Source organism: Pseudorca crassidens, chromosome 13, assembly GCF_039906515.1.
Source record: "Pseudorca crassidens isolate mPseCra1 chromosome 13, mPseCra1.hap1, whole genome shotgun sequence".
In the NCBI taxonomy this organism is placed as follows: domain Eukaryota; kingdom Metazoa; phylum Chordata; class Mammalia; order Artiodactyla; family Delphinidae; genus Pseudorca; species Pseudorca crassidens.
The window spans coordinates 88,243,744-88,265,792 of record NC_090308.1 but is presented as its reverse complement, the minus strand read 5'-3'; the positions used below and the strand labels follow the sequence as shown (position 1 = coordinate 88,265,792).

Here is a 22,049-nt window from a genome sequence, read left to right as displayed (position 1 = left end):
GCAATGACCACCGAGTGACAAGGTTTGCTGGGTTTTCACATCACAGCTGCACCACAACTTTATTGTTTGTTTCTGAATCAGAATCCTCTCAGCAACCCCACTTCATCTGTCAAATACTCCATGGGGACCAAAAAGAGAGAAAGCATTTGTAGTCTTGTTGTTGTTGCAAAAATCCAATCTTTTCTTTCTGGCAGATCAATTACTTAAGTAAAACTCACATCGCTAAAGGAACAGTCAAGGGTTTCACACTAAATAAAATACTCTAAGAATTTATTTCTCTCAGCATCTGTTTCTTCACTTTCCAACTCATATTTCTTCATGGCAACAAAATATCGAATAAAAGTTTCCCCTAGAGCCTGTCTCAGACATTGATCTTCCTCCAGTGCCATGAGGGCATCTTCTAGTTTCAAAGGGATCTCAGAAAATTTGGGCTGATGAAGGTCTGTGCCATCCTCTGGAGCAGCCAAAACACCATCGTTTCTTTGAAGTCCATCCAAGCCTGCAGCCACAGTGGCAGCCAGCACCAGGTAAGGGTTTGCCGTGGCTGAGCCCAGCTTATTTTCTATTCTGGTGCCTTTCTCACCATGGCACTTGATATTAAAAGCACAGCTGTTATCGTTGTATGCCCACGTTGTCGGCACACTCTCCTTCAGGTCTTTACTGTCCTTGAAATAGCGCTTCCGGCAGCTAGCAGCAGGAGCCATCAAGCAGCTGAGAGCAGCAGAGTGCTTCAAGAGACCTGCCAACCATTTTTTCCCAGTGGTCGTGAGCTGCTCCATTCCAGAACTGCTACAGAACATGTTTTTTTTTCCATCGACATCCCAGAGACTATGAGACAAAATTCCTGAATTGCAGAATCCAGTCTCAATGAAAAAGCTGGTGATGTAATTATATTTCCTTGCCACTTCTTTGACAGCTGTTCTAAAGGTAAATGCATTATCAGCTGAACTGATGCCAAATTCGGGCAGAAAGCAGATTTCCATCTGGCCAGGCCTGGTAGAGGAGGAAAAGCTCTCAACATTGGCCCCAGTGTGATACAACCCATCCACGAGTTCCTGGATGAAAGGCTGGTCGTGGTCATTTAGCAATGCTGAAGCAGGAAGAGATATGGTCTTTGAATTGATAATTTCGGGTACACCAAAAGTGCAAAAATCATAGATGAAGGCAGAGAACAGGGAGAAGTCAGAGTCCTGCAGCCGGCTCAGCTGCCTCTTTGCGATGTGCCTTGGGGAAGTCAGCAGAGGCTCGCCAGTCACAGTGAACGTGTCACAGATCACCCTTGCTGTCCTCTCGGCCCACGGCAAAACTCTGAAGGTCGATAGCTCTGGCATCAGGACTATGTCACTATTAAAACATGTTGCTCTTATGTGATCCACTTCATTGTCCTTAGGATTTGGTATCAATTCAAGATAACCTCGGGGCATGTAAACGCCATGGATCACTTTTTCCTAAAGAAGTTAAAGGATAGAGCAATCAAGTTTTGAAACTTGAAAACAAACAAAAACGTTGGGGGTGGGAGAACGAGAAAAAAATGTTTAACATCTGTTGGTTAAAGCTAGCTTAGTATCAGATAAATTTTAAATAGTTTAAAATAGAACCCCCAAAGGTAATTTATAAACAAGTCTTAATAGCTTTAGCCTTGGAGACTTTATATGCTCATGTTCATGAAAACAGCACTCATAAAGAAAAGCTATAATGATAAAGAAAATGTCTATAGCAAATGACAAAGGTAAAACCTAACGGAATTATTTGAACTGCTCATAACCAAAAATATTTTTTAAAGCACTTTTTATCATGTGGCGTAGTGGCTAATACTTCAGATAAGGCTTATTCTATTGTAATCCCCACAGGTAATTGACTCTCCAAAGTCTACAGTAAAGAATCCTCAGTCTTTCTCAGAGAGCTGACTGTTGTCACACCCGGGACACACAGGACAGAAGAGCCAGGACTGCTGACAGCTGCACTCCACTCTTCACTCACCTTTACAACACACTAACGAACAAACTACCTCACAGGCGCAGAGTTCCAGAAACCTTGCCCGTGAATGTGGACCTATGTTATAGTTTCCAAAATGTTGCAGCCTTCAAGTCAGCAGTCCTAACTCTGTCATTAATTCCTTGTGTGAAGTTAAGCAGGTCACAGAACTATGTTATGTGCCTCAGCCTCCATATCTGTGAAACAGAAGTGTTAGAGTAGATGATTGCTAAGACACTTTCTAGTCAAATACCTCTTGGGTTCAATGGATTTAACTTTTATTTAACTTTTCTATGTGCCCTACAACAGGGAAATAATGAAGTTATAAAGTTGAACAGACACATAAAAATGTAGAAATTGTGTAGTAGGAATATCAATAAGGTTTCATGTGTTGACGTTTCCATTAATGGGTGGAGAAAAAGCTGACTGTAAAGTTTGGTTCCTATGATGTCAGTGAACACCGTGAGGTTAACAAAACCTACTCACATTCTGCAAGCCAAATTGGTTGTTATATTACTTCCAAATCTCAAACAGGGTGGCTAATGAGGAAGGGCTGATGCTCGCAGAAGCGACTCTTCTGCAGGTGTCGGTGAGCCACTTCCTCCTTCACTTTCCACCATCTCTGCACATTTCCAAGTGCCGTTTGACCTGGATGATCCAAATCTGCTTTTGCCAGTAGTAAAGTTGAGTAAGTCAAGCACTGTTTATTCAGCGCCTGCTTAATTTTCAACCTACTCAAGGACCTATATACATAAACTTCGTGTGTGTGTGTGTGTGTGTGTGTGTGTGTGTGTGTGTGTGTGTGCAGGCAGATCTAAAGAATTTTTGAAGAAACAGATTTGAATCTTTTGGAATTCTTTAAAAAATGTTTTGAAGATGCCCAATTTTTCCCAATATAAAGCAAATGAGAAAAATTACAATTTGATATTGAAGTAATAAGTAAGATATATTTAAACAATAATCTTAGAGGATGCTTAATTTTCATACTTTTGTATATAATACTGATGTCCCTTCCTAAGAAATGATGTTTCAGTAACACAGTAAGTCAGTTATTAAAGTAAATACATGACATAAACTGAAAAATACTCAGAAAATCTCAAAACATATCTAAAAATATCATAGTTCTTGATATCACTATTTTTGAGAACTTAATAATATTTATTGTCATCCAACAAAAATAGGATATATTCTTATCAGAATTAGAAGCTAAAAGGGATATACTTTTTATCTAGAAAATTCTATTTAATCTTATTTTTCTCTTTGTTTTTACTCCTAGGTCTTCTGTTGTAATTTTCTTATATCAAACAAATTATAATCTTCATAATTGCGATAAGAGAAAAAAGTAGTGAAATTATTCAAGGCTGAAGGATGAAATTTACCAGTCTTAATTAGTTTTATATTTATATTGGGTAAATGAATTGCTGTTTGGGAGCTGAAAGTATACATTCAGCTCTTAGGGGAACAATAATGTGTCTGCGGAGTGGCAAGGGAAGAAACAAAATGAATGATTGGTTTTCAACTAGAATTGCTGTATCGGTTACAATAAAATAAGAAAGAGCAATAAGGACCATTTGCTTGCAAATGAATTGAATGAAATTATATTCAATCATAACTCTACTTGCAAAACTCACTTGGAAAAATTGTGCAGGGATACTCTTAGACCGGGATACACCATGGAGGTCTGTTGCTTCAAATCGCACAAACTGAAGGTGATTTTTGGCCATCTCTTGTTTAATGTGTTTCATTCTAGAGGAGAGTTGAGGTGCAGTAGGAATTTGAGTGCTGTTCCCAGTGTTATCTGTAAAATAAAAAATGGTCTAAATCATTAGATCATGATGAACTGCGAAGTAAAATGAGGCTAGAGAATAGTGAATTAGTCATTATGATCATTAACAAAAGCATCATATGTTTCCATGTCTTTGGCTTATTCCTGAGAACATTGTCTCTAAACAGTCTAAGAGATTATCACCTGGGATAAGGTGAAGGTTAACTCTATTTGCTTAAGTAAATAGTAATATTATATGTAAGCACTTACTGAAAATGTCTTTGCTTATGGAAATTAGAATATATTTACATCACTGTTTTGGCACCATATAAGGCTGTATATAGATGAGTATCATCAAAGAGACTTTAAGTTTCTTGAGCTAACTGGTTTTACCCAAATAAAAAGTTCCTGTATGATTAAAGGTAAAATTATTTGTTTGTTTTATTTTCTGTGGGTTTGCTTTTTTGTTTCATTTTCTTTGCCAAAAGAGCTTTATATCTTTATAACGGCATCTGAATCTAAGACATCTACATCTCTGTCAAATTTAAAACTTGTATAAATGAGCATATAAAAGTGTTTTCCAAGAATGAGAGTGTAGGAGATGAAAAATCTAGACTGAGTACTCCATTTTTAAACACTAGAAAACTTAAAAAGAAGTTTTTTTCAAGACTTTTAAGATAGTCTACAAATTCTAAAACTCTAGAGTTAGAAGAGACTGGAGATAACATCTAATTCAACCAACTCAGTAGCTTAAGTCCCAGAGAAGTACAACCAGGTTCCCTGAATCACGCTCTCAGTCCATCACCAAAATCGAAACTGGAACCCAGACCTTTTGATTCTGGGTGGGTGGCTCAATACCATAAAGTGACTGAATGAATCTAAAGTGTATAGAAGGATCGGGCACACAGTACACATCATAGATGTTGGTTACTGTCTGACTTTTAGGAGATGCAGCAGATTGTAGTCATTCAGCAAAAACACTGAAGCTCATCTGCCTCCCTACAAATCCTGCCTTTGCCCTGGCAACTTTCCTTATCTCAGCTTTCTTATGTGTCTCAGCTTTCTCACTGACACAATATTACCTCTTTCATAGGCTTGTTATGATGATTAAACAAGTTATTTAACAGTTCTTGGCAGACAGTAAGCACCATATCAATGTTTCTTAAATGCATCAAGTGAGCACAATTACTCTAACCCTGGTAAATGGTACCATGATCATGTCTGAATCTGAATACCCATCAATCTGTCACATCACTGATGTTGAACAGCTGTAATTTTAAAGTGATGCTTGAGTATCATTTTTTGAGATATAATTAGGCTTTTAAAACATAAAGATTGACAGTTTAAAAACACAGATTAAGTAGATTTTAAGTACATGAAGCACATGTAGTCATTTGATTGGTTCTACCTATGCAATGACTGGTTCTACCTATGCAAATATATTAGGGATGCTGTCCCGTCACTGATAAATTTGGCTGCTCTCATGCTCCATAGGCTTTATAACTACCTTCCATTTAACAGAAACAATTAAGCTGTAGCAGTTACAGTGTTTTATGTCAAATTATCAGTTGCTGTGTTCCCAAACTTATTCTGAAGTATTGGGTGTTCTGCCCAAGATGAATAATTCTCCTTAAAGAAAATAAAATTTATAGGCATTTTAAAATATGGAAAATTTCAGATAATCAGTATTCTAAACCTAATAAGCAATTACATGTAAACCATAAATATATTAATAACATAAAAAAATCAGAAGACATCTCCTATTAAAAGAATAGTCATTTTACTGGTTCACCAATAATACAATCACAGGTAGTCATTAGTTCTTTGCCTTATCTGTATCATCTACAGTTACTACAATAAATGAGTGTTATTTTAAAATAAGAAAAAGGTTTATCCACTCAATATAGATTTTTTTTTGTTACCACATACTATTTATACTGCACATATATTATAGGGGCAGCCAGAAAAATGTTGGGCACCCTTAGAGAGCTTTATGTTATTGAGTGAGGAAGCTATAGACAATAAACATGCCACCAAATGCAAAGGTGGGATAATTTATCATGGTGAAAGTGCTGGGGAAAAATAACATAGCCATCTGAAGTATTAATTCTGTGAGATTTGATCACAATGTGGACAGGTCCAACCACTGAGTCTCTCTAACATCACCAAGTTGCACTATGGCTGGACAGTGAGTGCATATATTAGTTTGCTAGGGCTGCCATAACAAATACCATAGACCAGGAGGCTTAAACAGAAATTTATTTCCTTACAGTTCTGGAGAGTAGAAGTCCAAGACCAAGGTGTCAGCAAGATTGGTTGTTTCCTTCTGAAGACATCTCTCCTTGGCTTGTAGATGGCCATCTTCTTCACATGGTCTTCCCTCTGTGTGTGTGTTTCCTAATCTCTTCTTATAGGGACACCAGTCATATTGGATTAGGGCCCATTCTACAGAACTCATTCAACATTAATTACCTCTTCTAAAACTCTGTCTTCAAATACAGTCACATTGTGAGGTAGTAGGGGTTAGAACTTCAACATATGAATTCTGGGGAGACACAATTCAGCCCATAATAATATACTGACCAGTTTCCATTTTCTTCAGGGTCCTAATCACCACCTGCCATGTTGTTGTGTAATACATGTTTACTGTCTTCACCACTTGCATGTTAGCTCCAGGAGAGCTTACTTATTTTGTATTTACTTACTTGCTATTGTATCCCCAGTACCTCCAAGCAGTATAGGCATATCATAGGCACTCACTGGCTATTCCTTTAATAATTTAATAATTAATGTGATTTAATTATTTAGTTAAGTAATTAATACATCATGTGATTTGACCTTGTCTAATTAAAAAGTAAAAATTGGCATCACATATTTTGATATGTATCCTAAGTATCAAATTTTCATTTAAAAGTTTAATTCTTTCACCAAATATGAGAGCCCTATTCAATCAAATTTCATTTTCATGACATCAACTAATCTGAATCGTCTGACTTTCTTTTCTTCAAATAAATTGCACTTCTTAGTTACAATTAAAACTTTTGGTCAGCCCTTCCTAGATGTGTATGATAGAGCATACATGTGTATGATAGAAGAGAAGACAGATATTTGCCAGTTCAGGGGCTCATTTGTTTTACTTATACTGTGGCTCCTGAGAGGTGCTCTCCTTTCCCATCTCCTCAGAGAGTTAATAAATTAAATCAATGCGCTTTTATAGAGGAAGTTTCATGGCTGTGAATTTTTAAGGGGAAAAATAAGAAAACATGAAAAACCAAGCAAACCTCAAAGATCTATAGCAGCTAGAAAGCCTTGGAGAAATGTCCATGTTCCGTGACAATGAGGACATGTTTCAGTTATAGAGAACAAGCCATGGTCACTTATAAAAGGCAAATTAAATAGGTGTTTGGGCTTTCAAAAAACTCATTTCAAAAGAGGAAAAGTGTGGGCTTCCCTGGTGGCGCAGTGGTTGAGAGTCCGCCTGCCGATGCAGGGGACACGGGTTCGTGCCCCGGTCTGGGAAGATCCCATGTGCCGCAGAGTGGCTGGGCCCGTGAGCCATGGCTACAGAGCCTGTGCATCCGGAGCCTGTGCTCTGCAACGGGAGAGGCCACAACAGTGAGAGGCCCGCATACAGCAAAAAAAAAAAAAAAGAGGAAAAGTGCATTTGAGAGTACACTCTGTAATACATTCAGCTTAGGGACGGCTGCCATATTCCTTTCCTTCATCAACCTGGCTGCTCTGAGAGCCACACTGTTAATGCAGATGTGACCCCACCTTTGGCCACATCACATTAGCCCAGCAGTATTCGAAAACAAGGATGGCAGAATAACCTGGTATAAAAGCCGGGACAAAAACAAAAACAATAAAAAGCGAGGGTAGGGGGAGCTATTCTTTGAAAAAAATATATTTTTAATAAATTCAAAGTAGTTATTACAGAGAAGAAAATACCACATTGAAAATCCTTACACTTATTTTGGAGATTTATTTTTATATTTATTTTGAAATTATTTATTGGTGGTTTGTTTGGAGTTGTGAACTTCCTGGTACTTGGGGCCTGTAAAAAATCTAGCCCTGGGCCAAAGAAGAAGACTGTGAATTAATCAAGTTGAATCAATCAATAATTATACCCACACCCCTGGTCATAGTTGATTGGTAAGAAGAGAACTCATGACACAGTTCTTTTCTCAGATATTTTGACTTGAGTCTAAACAATGGTAAATTCCATTTTTTTTATGCCTGAAACTATATAAAACAAAGGTCACAAACTGTGAAAGAGCCAGTGTAATCAGCAGATATTTTCTCATTAGCCTTCCCAGTGTTTGGAATTTTTTTTAAATTAGCTGACAGTTAAATATCAGAAAATTCCATATAAAAATCTTGAGTTCAACCTTCTCTTGAGAAAAGAGAAAGATTGGGCAACACTGGGTGAACATTTCTCTGTAGCAAACATTGGCTGGAACTCTGAGGTGGCCTTCAAATGGGGTATGTATGCATCCTCTAATTCATGGGTTGGCAAATGTTTTCTGTAAATGGCCAGATAGTAAATATTCACAACTTTGCAAGCCATGTGGTCTCTGAGTGAGTAGCACTCACTACTTTCTCACCAGCATGCCTCACTCATTGGCATTATCTGCCTGGCCCCTGTGGCATTTGTATTGATAGTCCCTGATGCTTGGAGGCTGTCAGTGCTCATGTTCTTCACTTCATGGAGAAATTCATGAAGCCAAACACAGAAAGAGACATTCATGAAGCCACGGAGAAATGCAGGCATGAGAGATGGTATGAATTGCCCCCGAGGATGTTGACACCCTAAACCCTGGAACATGTAGAATATGTTAAACTGCAGGGCAAACAGGACTTTGCAGATGTAATTAAGGTTATGGACCTTAAAACAGGGACATTGTCTTGTATTATTCAGGTGAGCCCTTAAAAGCAGAGAACTTTCGCCAGCTGTAGGCATAAAAGAGGTGTGGAAGACGAGGAATTCAGAGAAATTCCAAACATGAGAAATATCTGAGGCACCACTGGCTCAGAGATGTAGAACCAAAGGCTTCCAGGAGCTAAGGGCCACTCCAGCTGGCAGCCAGCAAGGAAACAGGAACCTCAGTCCTATGACTGCAAGGAACTGGATTCTCCCAACAATGTGAATGATCTTGGAAGTGTATTGTTTCCTAGAATCTCTGGCTAAGAACTAAGATGGCCAACACCTTGATTTTGGCCTTGACATACTTGAAGTACAGAAATCAGCTGTGCAAACCTAGACTTCCGATGTACAGAACTGTGAGATAATGAATTGCGTTCTTTTAAAATGCTAAATTTGTTATGGTGGCAACAGAAAATTAATATATATGGAATCCTTACAGTGTTCACTCCCAGGCTCTATGTCCTTCTTAGGCCCTGTGTGTGGTAAAGAATTTAACCTTGCCCAAAGAGAGCTCTGGCCTTTACCCTTGGCCCTGACTGGTAATCTCTAAGCCCTTAGAATGTCCTGCCTGACAAGAGTGTCTTTGTTTTCCTTGTGTCTCTGGCCACACTAGAAAGTCCAGCAATGTCATTTATTATTGAGTCATGTGGCATCAGCTTGACCGCAGTGGAGCTGGAGACTGAGGTCAGCCGTGTGACCAGTTGACTGTGGAGCTCCAATAAAGACCTGCACACCAAGACTAAGGTGAGCTTCCCTAGTTGGCAATACTCCATTTACATTGTCACACACCATTGCCAAGAAAATAGTGTTGTTCATGACTTCAGTGGCAGAGGACAAGTGGGAGTTCCATGCTTAGAACTTCCTTGGACTCTTCATCATGAATCCTTTCCTTAATTGAATTTAATCTGTATTTTTTTCATTGTAATAAACCATAACCTTGAGGATAATAGCCTTCGGTGAGTTCTGTGAGTTCTTATAGCTAATTATCAAAACTAAGGTTAGTCTTAGGGAACTCCCAATCTTGAAATTGGTTTCAGAAGTGAGAGTAGCCTGGTAGACACTGTATCTCTAACCTTACACCCTGCTATATTTCTACCTTTCCAAACTTTGTTTGTTCAATCTTTTCATCATGGATTCCTATGTGGAATAAATAAGTTTAAAATTATTTTCTATCACTTGGATCCCACAGATTTTTGACCAATACACTCATAGGTCAAAATAGCTATATCACTATTGATAACCCATAAATTTAGAATAACAGAATTTTTAGTATCTGGTCTTACATTTAGGTCTTTAATTCATTTTGAATTTATTTTTGTGTATGGTGTTGGAGAATGTGCTAATTTCAGTCTTTTCCATGTAGCTATCCAGTTTTCCCAGCAACACTTATTGAAGAGACTGTCTTTTCTCCATTGTATATTCTTGCCTCCTTTGTCATAGATTAGGTGACCATAGGTGTGTGGCTTTATCTCTGGGGTTTCTATCCTCTTCCATTGATCTATATTTCTGTTTTTGTGCCAGTATCATACTGTTTGATTACTGTAACTTTGTAGTGTAGTCTGAAGTCAGGGAGCCTGATTCTTCCAGCTCCATTTTTCTTTCTCATAATAGCCTTGGCTATTCAGGGTCTTTTGTGTCTCTGTACAATTGTAAAATATTTTGTCTAATTCTGTGAGAAATGTTACTGGTAATTTGATAGGGATTACTTTGTATATATAGATTACTTTGGGTACTATAATCATTTTGCCAATATTCGTTCCTCCAATACAAGAACATGGTATATCTCTTCATCTGTTTGTGTCATCTTCAGTTTCTTTCATCAGTATCTTATAGTTTTCTGACTACAGATCTTTTGCCTCCTTAGGTAGGCTTACTCCTAAGTATTTTATTATTTTTGATGTAAGTGGGATTGTTTCTTTAATTTCTCCTGATCTTTCATTGTTAGTGTATAGGAATGAAAGAGATTTGGGCATATTAATTTTGTATCCTGCAACTTTACTGAATTAATTGATGAGCGTTAGTGGTTTTCTGGTAGCATCTTTAGGATTTTATATATATAGTATCATGTCAACTGCAAACAGTGACAATTTTACTTCTTCATTTCCAGTTTGGATTCCTTTTACTTCTTTTTCTTCTCTGATTGCCATGGCTAAGACTTCCAAAACTATGTTGAAAAACTCTTAGAGGAAAACATAGGCAGAACACTCTCTGACATTAATTGCAGCAAGATCTTTTTTGATCCACCTCTGAGAGTGAAGAAAATAAAAACAGAAATAAACAAATAGGACCTAATTAAACTTAAAATCTTTTGCATAACAAAGGAAACCATAAGCAAAATGAAAAGACAAAGCACAGATTGGGAGAAAGTATTTGCAAATGAAGCAACCAGCAAGGGACTAATCTCCAAAATATACAAACAGCTCATGCAGCTCAACATCAAAAAACCAAATATTCCAATTAAAAATGAGTGGACAATCTAAATAGACATTTCTCTAAAGAAGAAATACAGATGGCCAAGAGGCAAATGAAAAGATGCTGAACATCACTAATTATTAGAGAAATACAACTCAAAACTACAATGAGGTATCACCTCACACCAGTTAAAATGACTATCATCAAAAAAGTCTACAACAATAAATGCTGGAGAGGGTGTGGAGAAAAGGGAACCCTCCTGCACTGTTGGTGGGAATGTAAATTGATACAGCCACTATTGAGAACAGTATGGAGATTCCTTTAAATACTAAAAGTAAAACCACCATATGACCCAGCAATCCCACTACTGGGCATATACCCTGAGAAAAACATAATTCAAAAAGAGATATGTGCCAGAATATTCATTGCAGCACTATTTACAATTGCTAGGACATGGAAACAACCTAAATGTCCATCAACGGATGAATGGATAAAGAAAATGTGGCACATATATACAATGGAATACTACTCAGCCATAAAAACGAAAGAAATTGAGTTATTTCTAATGAGGTAGATGGACCTAGTCTGTCATACAGAGTGAAGTAAGTCTGAAAGAGAAAGACAAATACCATATGCTAATGCACATATATGGAATATTAAAAAAAAACTGGTACTGGTGTACCTAGTGGCAGGGCAGAAATAAAGACACAGATGTAAAGAATGGACTTGAGAACATGGGGGGTGGGAAGGGGGAAGCTGGGATGAAGTGAAAGAGTAGCACTGACATATATACACTACCAAATGTAAAATCGATGGCTAGTGGGAAACTGCTGCATAGCCTAGAGAGATCAGCTCGATGCTTTGTGATGACCTAGAGGGGTGGGCTAGGGAGGGTGGGATGGAGGCTCAAGATAGAGGGGATATGGGGATATATGTATACTTGTAGCTGATTCACTTTGTTGTACAACAGGAACTAACACAACATTGTAAAGCAACTATACTCCAATAAAGATATAAAAAATAAAATAAAAATAGAGCTACCATATGATCCAGAAATCCCACTCTTGAGCATATATCCAGAGAAGACCATAATTCAAAAGGATACATGCACCCCAACGTTCATTACAGCACTATTTACAATAGCCAGGACAAGGAAGCAACCTAAATGTCCATCAACAGATGAATGGTTAAAGAAGATGTGGTACATATGTGCAGTGGAATATTACTCAGCCATTAAAAAGAACAAAATAATGCCATTTACAGCAACATGGATGGACCTAGAGATCGTCATACTGAGGGAAGTACAAAGGGCAGAGAAAGACAAATATCATCCTATATGTGGAATCTTAAAAAAAAAGGTACAAGTGAACCAATTAACAAAACAGAAATTGAGTTATAGATGAAGAAAACAAACTTACATTTACCAAAGGGGAAAAGGGAGAGAGATAAATTAGGATTAACATATACACACTATATATATAAAATAGGTAACTAATATGAATCTTCCTTATAACACAGTGAATAGTCAACACTCTGTAATGATCTATATGGGAATAGAATCTAAAAAAAAATAATAATAATAACAATTTTACTTTTAGAAAAGACTTGAGAGACCATGCATGGTAACCCCTCCATTTTCCATATGAGCAGCCTAGTGGGGAAAGAAAACTGTAAAGCATTTTATAAATGATAGGTGTATAAATTATTTTAAGTGTTCTGACTTTCAGGCTAGCATCTTCAACCAACAACACAATATCACTAATTCAAATACAAATTTGGGATTAGCAACTAGACCCATATGCCAGTTTGTCCCAGAGTCCTTACCAGTATAGTTGGAGTTTGGGTGAAATTCACCATCAGGAGCGTTAACTGATGTTTTGATGGGCAATGGCTTTATCACTATTTTCTGATCTTTGGAATCCTTGTCATCTTCTGGCAAATGAGATTCAGCAGAGCCAGGTCCCATGACTGGTTTATTGGTATCCCCCAATTTGTGACACACCATTTGGTTTCTAATCCTTTCTGTAGAAATAAAGAAAAATGTTAAGGTCTTCTGCCCATTTTTGATTTGCCAGTTTGTCCCAGAGTCCTTACCAGTATAGTTGGAGTTTGGGTGAAATTCACCACCAGGAGCGTTAACTGATGTTTTGATGGGCAATGGCTTTATCACTATTTTCTGATCTTTGGAATCCTTGTCATCTTCTGACAAATGAGATTCAGCAGAGCCAGGTCCCATGACTGGTTTATTGGTATCCCCCAATTTGTGACACACTATTTGGTTTCTAATCCTTTCTGTAGAAATAAAGAAAAATGTTAAGGTCTTCTGCCCATTTTTGATTAGGTTGTTTGTTTTCTTGATATGGAGTTTTATGAACTGTTTGTGTATTTTTTATATTAACCTCTTGTTGGTCTCATTGTTTGCAAATATTTTCTCCTATTCCATATGTTGTCTTTTCGTTTTGTTGATGGTTTCCTTTGCTGTGCAAAAGCTTTTAAATTTGATTACGTACCATTTATTTATTTTTGCTTTTATTTCTTTTGCCTTGGCCTAAAGAAAACATTGACTGATGTAAGAAAATATGGCTACAATTCATGTCTCCTAGGAGTTTCATGGTGTCATGTCTTATATTTAGGTCTTTAAACCATTTTGAGTTTATTTTTGTATATGGTGTGAGAGAATGTTTTAAGTTCATTGATTTACATGCAGCTGTCCAACTTTCCCAACACCACTTGCTGAAGAGACTGTTTCTTCTCTATTGTATATTCTTGCCTTCTTTGTCAAATATTAATTGACCTTAGGTATGTGGATTTATTTCTGGGCTCTCTATTCTGTTCCATTGATCTGTATGATGCTTTTGTGCCAATACTATGCTGTTTTGATAACTGTAGCTTTGTAGTATTGTCTGAAATCTGGGATGGTTATACATCCAGCTTTGTTCTTTTTCCTCAGTATTGCTTTGGCAATTCTGGGTCTTTCATGGTTCCATATAGATATTAGAGTTATTTGTTCTAGTTTTGTGAAAAACGTCATAGATAATTTGATAGAGATCACATTAAATCTGCAGATTGCTTTGGGTAGTATGGCCATTTTATCAAAATGAAATAGACATTTCTCCAAAGAAGACATACAGATGGCCAACAGGCACATGAAAGGATGCTCAATATCACTAATTATTAGAGTAATGCAAATCAAAACCACAATAAGGTATCACCTCACACCAGTCAGAATGGCTATCACCATAAAGTCTACAAATAAATGCTAGATTAAAAAAGGGAACCCTCCTAAACCTTTGGTGGAAATGTAAATGGGTGTAGCCACTATGGAAAGCAGTACGTAGGTTCCTTAAAAAACTAAAAGTAGAGCTACCATATGTTCCAGCAATCCCACTCCTGGGCATATATCCAGAAGAGATGAAAACTCTAATTCAAAAAGATACATGTACCCCAATGTTCATAGCAGCACTATTTACAATAGCCAAGACATGGGAACAACCCACTTGTCCATAAACTGATGATTGGTTTAAGAAGGTGTGGTATGTGTGATGTATGTGTATATATATATATATAAAATGGAATATTACTCAGCCCCCAAAATGAAATATTGCTATTTGCAGCAACATGGATGGACCTAGAGATTATCCTACTGGGTGAAGTAAGTCAGAAAGAGAAATATATGATAATCACTTATATGTGGAATCTAAAAAAGTAAGACAAATTTATATACAAAACAAAAACGGACTTACTGGTTCTGTAGTAGATTTAATGGTTTTCATAGAAACAAACTTATGGTTACCAAAGGGGAAGGGGAGAGTGGGGAGGGAAAATATTAGGAGTATGAGATTGACAGATACACATCACTATATATAAAATACATAAACAACAGGGATTTACTGTATAACACAGGGAACAATATTCAATATTTTGTAATAACCTATAATGGAAAATAATCTGAAAAAATGTATATAACTGAATCACTTTGCTGTACACCTGAAACTAACACAATATTATAAATCAACTATACATCAATTTAAATAAAGAAAGAAAAATGTTTAAAAATGTTGGCACTGTTTTCAACTGTCTTTCAATATGATGTAAAGAGGAATACTTGATAAAATAATTTATTCCTAGGCAATGACATACCAAATAAGGGGCAGTGGGAGTAGTTCACCCTGGTTTCAAGATATATGGGGTTGCATTTTCTGTAGAGAATTTTAAAACAATAATAAAGTTTACAAAAGTCTAATTGCATTTTATTGTTGCCATGCACTGGCCATTTGTACTGCCCCTGCCTTGGAACACCACTCTTCCTAGAATTGAGACTGTTGTCCACATCAACTCCTAGTTTCAGCACTGTTTCAAATCCACTGGAGTCTAGTTGGAATTCCAACATGTGTTATGAAAACTTGATCCACATCTTCATTGTGGCCTCTCTCAGTAATGATCTTTGTACTCATTCTCAGAGCAGAAATATGCTTCTTTTCTTACTCATATGTTCCTTCTGTTCTGTACTCTCTTTTGTTCACACTACTATTTTCTTAGTTCCACTCCCTTAAAATTCTAAATATTTTTATTATTTTTATATATTTATACTGCAAGCCTATATTTTCCATCTTTTATGTTGCCTGTGTAGGAATAAATTTTCTTTCTTTCTTTGCTTCTCACATAGAAGAGAAGAAAAATGTTTTATGAAGAAGAGACCAAATAGAGATTATCTTTGACTACATATTCTTGAGGGATCATAGTAGCAAGATACCTTTTGAGTTGGCTATATCCACTTCTCCTATTTCAGTTGACAAACTATGTAGTTTAGTGACTTCCTTTCTTGTATTTCTTAATTTACTCATCCTGCTGGCTTTAGTCTCATTACCTTCATCTCTGATGTCCTGTAATAATTAATAAACAAAAAGTCAAATAACAGATCATGCACACAATGAAATTTGGAGGTCAAGAAAGAATGATGATATAAAAATGATTCTAGAAGACTTTAAAAACAAGGTAAATTTTGTTTCCACATCCACTTGAATAATTCAAAATTAAGAGGCTTAACATTCTGCTGACAGGATGGATTTTCTGTATCTCCTTTTATATGTGGTACAAAAAATATCACCAAATAAATTAAAATCTTGCCCAACTAGTCAGGATTTTCTATATTTTTTACTCTGGGATATTTTGCATTATTTATTCTTAAGTAATTTTACCAAACCCATTTTAGCTTTAAAAGCCCTCTTTTATAATTTCTCTCTCTCTTTTTTAGGATCTCTAATGTTTCTGACCAGAGACGTAAGTATTATACCTAAGGAATTAGATTCTCCTCTTCTTACCCTCATCCTAATTGCGTCAATGTTTACTTCAAAAAAGCACATGCTTTCATAAAATTCTATTTTGTGACTGTATTTTATGTATGTGAAACAATGTCATGCTCAAAGTGTTTTATAGCTTAGGAAAACCTAAAGAAATACATATTAAAACAAAATAACCTAACTTCAACACTCTAGTTATAATCTTTGACAGGATCCCTTGACAGAGCTGTCAAGGGCAATTTCCCACGGGGAGCTGGACAGTGAGGCAGGGGCTGGGGATGGAGAGCTATGGTGTCTCTGCCCCATCAGTGGACAGAATAATCCCTGCAGTCCTGAGTCACAACTGAAATAAATAAGAATTTTTTAAAGTAAAAAGCTGACATTGATTTTTTTCATTTATACACTTTTATTTTTACTTCACTGAAATAATTTTTAAAAGAATCAATTATTTTCTACTCAAATGGCTTGATACTTTATGCACATCATAATGTACTGACTATAGATTCTATTTTAAGTTTTGTGTAGGTGTCATTACTTCTACCAAGTCAACTTTTCTGATTTTTTTTAATGAAGTGTAATTGCCTTACAATATTATATTAGTTTCAGGTGTACAATATTAAATATTTTTATAGAGTATACTCCATACAAAGTTATTATAAAATATTGACTATATTCCTTGTGCTGCACATTACATCTTTGTAACTTATTTATTATCTACCTAGTAGTTTGTATCTCTTAATCATCTACTCCTATTTTGCCCATCCCTCCCCACACCTCTCCCCTTTGGTAGTTTGTTCTCTGTATCTGCAAGTCTGTTTCTGTTTTGTTATATTTGTTCATTTTTTTAAATTCCACATATAAGTGAAAATATACAGTACTTGTCTTTCTCTGTCTGACTTATTTCACTAAGGATAATATGGCATATATATATAATGGAATATTATTCAGCCATAAAAAATGAAGTTTTACCATTTGCAACAAGTTGGATGAACCTGGAGGGAATTATGCTGTCACTGGTATTTTTAATGTTTTTTTTACAAACTCCTCATTGTGGTTTGAGGTGAGAGGATCAGGGTCAAAAACTATATTCTAAAATGTTTCGAGCTATTTTCTTTTTGAAGAGCTATTTCTGAAGTTTCCATCCCTGGAGGCAAGTTATAAATACATGTCCAGAATGGTTGCTGGGGAACAGCTGTACCATTTGTCAATTAAATCAATTCAATCTCTGAAGACTAAAAGAAGAAACATGAATTTAACTGTTTTGTGTCTACATATAGTTATGGTACATTGTTCTTATTGTTACCATGGTTTTTAAAAAGATATATTTCATAGGATAAAGTCTTTGTGTGATTTTTTTTCAAGAAACTAATATTTATTAAGCACTTAATGGATACTAAACACCAACATTATACTTTAAATTTTTTAAATTTTATTATGGTAAGAACACTTAACATGAGATCTAGCCTTTTAAATTTTGAAGCAATTTTTAAGTTGGCCATAGTGTTTTTTTTTTTAACATCTTGTGTGATTTTAAGTTTCACTTTTTAGAAAATTGTGGTCTTTCACTACAGATAATCTTATATTTGGATCATGTGATATTTATAGTAATTTATTTTTTTTAGTAGTTTATAATTTTATTCAAATATTTGTGTAAATTATCCCTATGCACTTTGGATAGGATTCTGACAGTGACATACTAGCCTTATTGTATATATTCACAATTTCTAAGATTGCATTGCCAGAAATATACATTATATAGTTGTAATTTTGGTAAATGTTTTTACATATTCATGTCTCTGGTTATTTTTAAGAAGTCTTCTTTAGAAAATGACTTATTAGGCCAGTTACACAAATTTCAAAGGAAACTGAGCAGACTAATATTTGTGTTAGTTTGATTCATAGGGATCCTCTCATATACAGATTGATGGAATCAAATGAAACAAATTTTAAGATTTCTTCCAGCTTCAAACTCTAACTGCAACCAAATAACAATGTGCTACAATTGAGCACTCTGTCAGGCACATTTCTTCAGCATAACCCTCAAGATGGTAGAATCTCCATCCTACAAATGAGAAAAGTGAGACCCTGAATAACTTGCCCAGGGCCACAAAAGTGAATGGAAAGTACAGAGTATTGATGCAAACATGTCCTCTGGTTTCCAAAATGCCATTCTGCTTCCTAAATTTCAGAAACTCAAACCCAGAGAATGTTTATTTTAATAATTTTCACCTGCCTTCATATAAACCAGACCAAAAGGGAAAGTTTATTAAGAGAAAAACAAGGACAATTTACCAAGTTCCTACACTGAGAATTTCACCAATAAAAACCCTAGAACTAAGTCATAGTATGTGCCTCTGACTCCAAAATAGATGCTCAATTTTTTTTCAAATGAAGAATACATTTAGTTCAGTCCTCTGATTTTCCTTTATATACTAAAATGATCATTTCTATAATAGCTCAAACAAATTTAGTGGATCCCTGATTTACCTCACCTCCAATAAGTATTTTTATTCTCCTTAATCTCTTAACTACATTTAGTTACAATGTGAATGATGTTTCAGTAAAAAAAAATCTACTAGTCAAGATTCATGTGATTTGAGTCCTAATTCTGACTTTTCCACTAAGTAGCAAGTCCTCTGGATCCTTGGTATTTTCATCTGTAAACACTGCTATAAGTACAATTCCCAAAAGTATATTAACATTTTACAAGTATTTTTATAACCAGTATTATAACAAGTATTTTAAAAAATATGTTATATCTTATTTAATACTCACAACTTTCAGGGAACATTTATTATCACCTACGTTTTGCCAAGGCAGAAACACGTTCACCAGGAAATGATTTGTTCAAGGTCATATGACTGCCAAGGAAGAATAGGAATTATCTGGGGAGCTTCCCACATCACCATAGCAGACAGCTGAACTAGATGAAATTCCACTTCTATTTTATAAGATTATCTGTATGACTTGTAAAAATTTGTTCACTCAACTCCCTCAGTTACATATTCTTCTACAATTATATTGTGTTTTAATAACTCTTTCCTGAATAAGGGTTAAAACCATCTTAAGTCACTATTAGCTTAAACTTCATCAGTCCAAACAATGAGGACTATGGGTAAGGTAAAATCAAAGACATAAAAATAAATAAAACATGGTCCATTTCATAAAGAATCTTACAATCTAGTATAGGAGATAAAGTGTTGTTATTGAAGTTGAAGGCTCCCATGTTACAAAGAAAGAGATATAGTTAGGATACCCTAGTTCAGAGGCAGCAAACTCAATGCTGAGCAAGTAACAGAGATGCAGTGGGCTGTATGGTGAACACCAGAGCTGACATCCATCCAAGGAAGGAACCAATGTGTGGCTGTAGCCAACAGTTGCCGTGACAAAATGTGGCCCTAGTGATGCCAGTTTTCCAAATTTCCAAGGAATGCCAGAAATCTGGATTTTCATTTGAAATTCTATGATTTTTTAAAATGTTGACAATCAATTTAAAGTATAAAGTAGGTAGTAAAGAAGAGAAGAAAGATACTCAATTCCCATATAGCCAGATCTCAAAAAGACTGGAATGTTGTTCAGAATATTCAGCAGTGCTAGAGGCCCTGGGCACAATGATAGCAGCAGAGACCACCTATCTTTTCCCCATCAGTGGTGGTTAGTAGAGACGGTCAAGATATTTAACCATTAGTACAGATAATAAAAATAACAAATACTTTTATTTTACCTACTATGTGTCAGCTCTCTTCTAAATGCTCTGCGTTTCGTCTCAGAACAACCACTTGAGAGAGATACATTGTCATCTCCATTTTAGAGATGAGTAAAACTGAGTCAAAGAAAGACTAATTAGCCCACACATCTTGTAAGTGGTGGAGCTAGGACTCGAGCCCAGGAAACTGGCTCCAGAGCACAAGTGCTTAATGCATTATTAATGAATACAGTCAGTCAGAATGCCCCAGAATCATTGCTGGGGTGCTGGGAAGCCAGGACAGGATTCTAGAGGGTCCCTGCAGGACCAGATGTTAACTCTTTAGTAGATGGATTATGGAGAGGTCTAAGGGCCCCAGGGAAACAGTAGGAGAGCTAGAGAAATTCAGAGGGTTGGGGTATCTTCAAGGGACTCGTCAGCAGCTATTTACCAACCAGTTTAGAAATGTTGATCAAGTAATTGACATTACAGGTGCAGCCGACAAATTTCCTGGTTGCACCGTTTAGTCGGACAAGCAGTGCCTGATGCGTGGTAAGTACTAAATAGGTGTTAGTCATGATTATCTTTACCCAGGCACCATGCATTACTGAAGATCTCTGCTTCAAAGATACCTCTTTCTAGGCTACCTCATGGGCCCTTAACTCATGAGAGATGACTCTTATTCAGTCAGGCTCTAATCCCTCTCTTTTCTAAGCATCTCTAGACTCTGAACACAGTAAACTAGTGGAACCTCTCAGAGAGGTGAGGATATGTCAAGTAGTCTGAGGGTTCTCAGCTGGGAGCCAACATACTCATGCTTGTACTCTACAGCACTGCTATTAAACAGGCAGATTGTTTTATAAATAGGGTCTTCAGAGAGTCTTCAGGGAAACTAGGCCAAGTTTAAACAGAAGAGGGGACACTTGAACTAAAGATAGAAAGAAGTCAATAAACGAAGCTGGAAAAACCATGAGCATAAACACGGATATGTGTGAACATACAAATCTAATTTATGCTTAATTTGGACAGTCTCAAAATTCTACTACAACCGGTTGACTCTGATTTCTTTTGACATTTCCACCAGAGAAGCTTTTCACACTTCAGATACTTTTCTACTTTCATTCTATCAGATGACTTCAGTTCACACACAGGAATGGTCTTTAAAGAATATTTCATATTACAAGATATTTTCATAATTCATGTTTTTTTCATCACAGCATTTCCTTTGAAAATTGTTTATATGGCTTAATATGTTTGTCATTTTGCATTTACACTCAGTGGCTGATCAAGTTATCTAAAAGATTTAACCTAAAGGGATACTGCCAAGCATTAAATTTAGGCATAATTTGACCTAATAAGTTTCTTTCCAATAAAGTAACCAGTGTTATTTAGATTCTAGATATCACTGATTCTTTTCATTTATTTTTAATTTTCTCTAACAGTTACCTTTTCAATGTCAATACTTTAAAAATCCTTGTTTTAACCCCTGTATACTGGGTATAGTCTGTGGTATAATTATTAATGCATTTACCATACACTCTGATTTTGTTGATGAGGGGAGATGCATGAAACAGCCAGCAAGAAAAAAAAAATCCCACATCCCTACATCAAGTATTTTTTTTGTTTGTTTCTTTTTAATTTTTGTTTTTGTATTTGCTTGCTTGCTTTTTCATGTACCTCCCCTCATTAATAAAATCAGAGTTTGGGGTTGACATGTACACACTGTTATATTTAAAATGTATAACAAACAAGGAACTACTGTACAGCACAGGGGGAAAAAAGCCACATCAAGTTTTAACCTGTGTTAGAAATAATGTTAAAAAGGATCAGTGATTATCAAATTTAAAAGAATATATCAAAGAGGAAAGAATTTCAGTTTCCTTAGAATGTATTCTTCAAAGAAAAGGGGAAGAAATGTGTTCAAAATATTTGTAGAAAGATACTTCAAAGAACACATTCTAAACTCACATCAGCTTATCTAAAAATATC

General features: G+C 36.0%; 1 protein-coding gene across 1 annotated transcript; it reads right to left on the bottom strand.

Annotated features, from left to right (window-relative positions):
• Nucleotides 1–248: 248 nt before the first annotated feature.
• LGSN (lengsin, lens protein with glutamine synthetase domain) lies at nt 249–20,638 on the bottom strand. Its single transcript, XM_067702908.1, has 5 exons — nt 20,516–20,638; nt 15,829–15,958; nt 12,900–13,097; nt 3,606–3,772; nt 249–1,448 (listed from the first exon to the last, which is right to left on the bottom strand). The coding sequence occupies exons 1-5, from the start codon at nt 20,636–20,638 to the stop codon at nt 249–251; spliced, it is 1,818 nt and encodes a 605-aa protein (XP_067559009.1).
• Nucleotides 20,639–22,049: the final 1,411 nt, after the last annotated feature.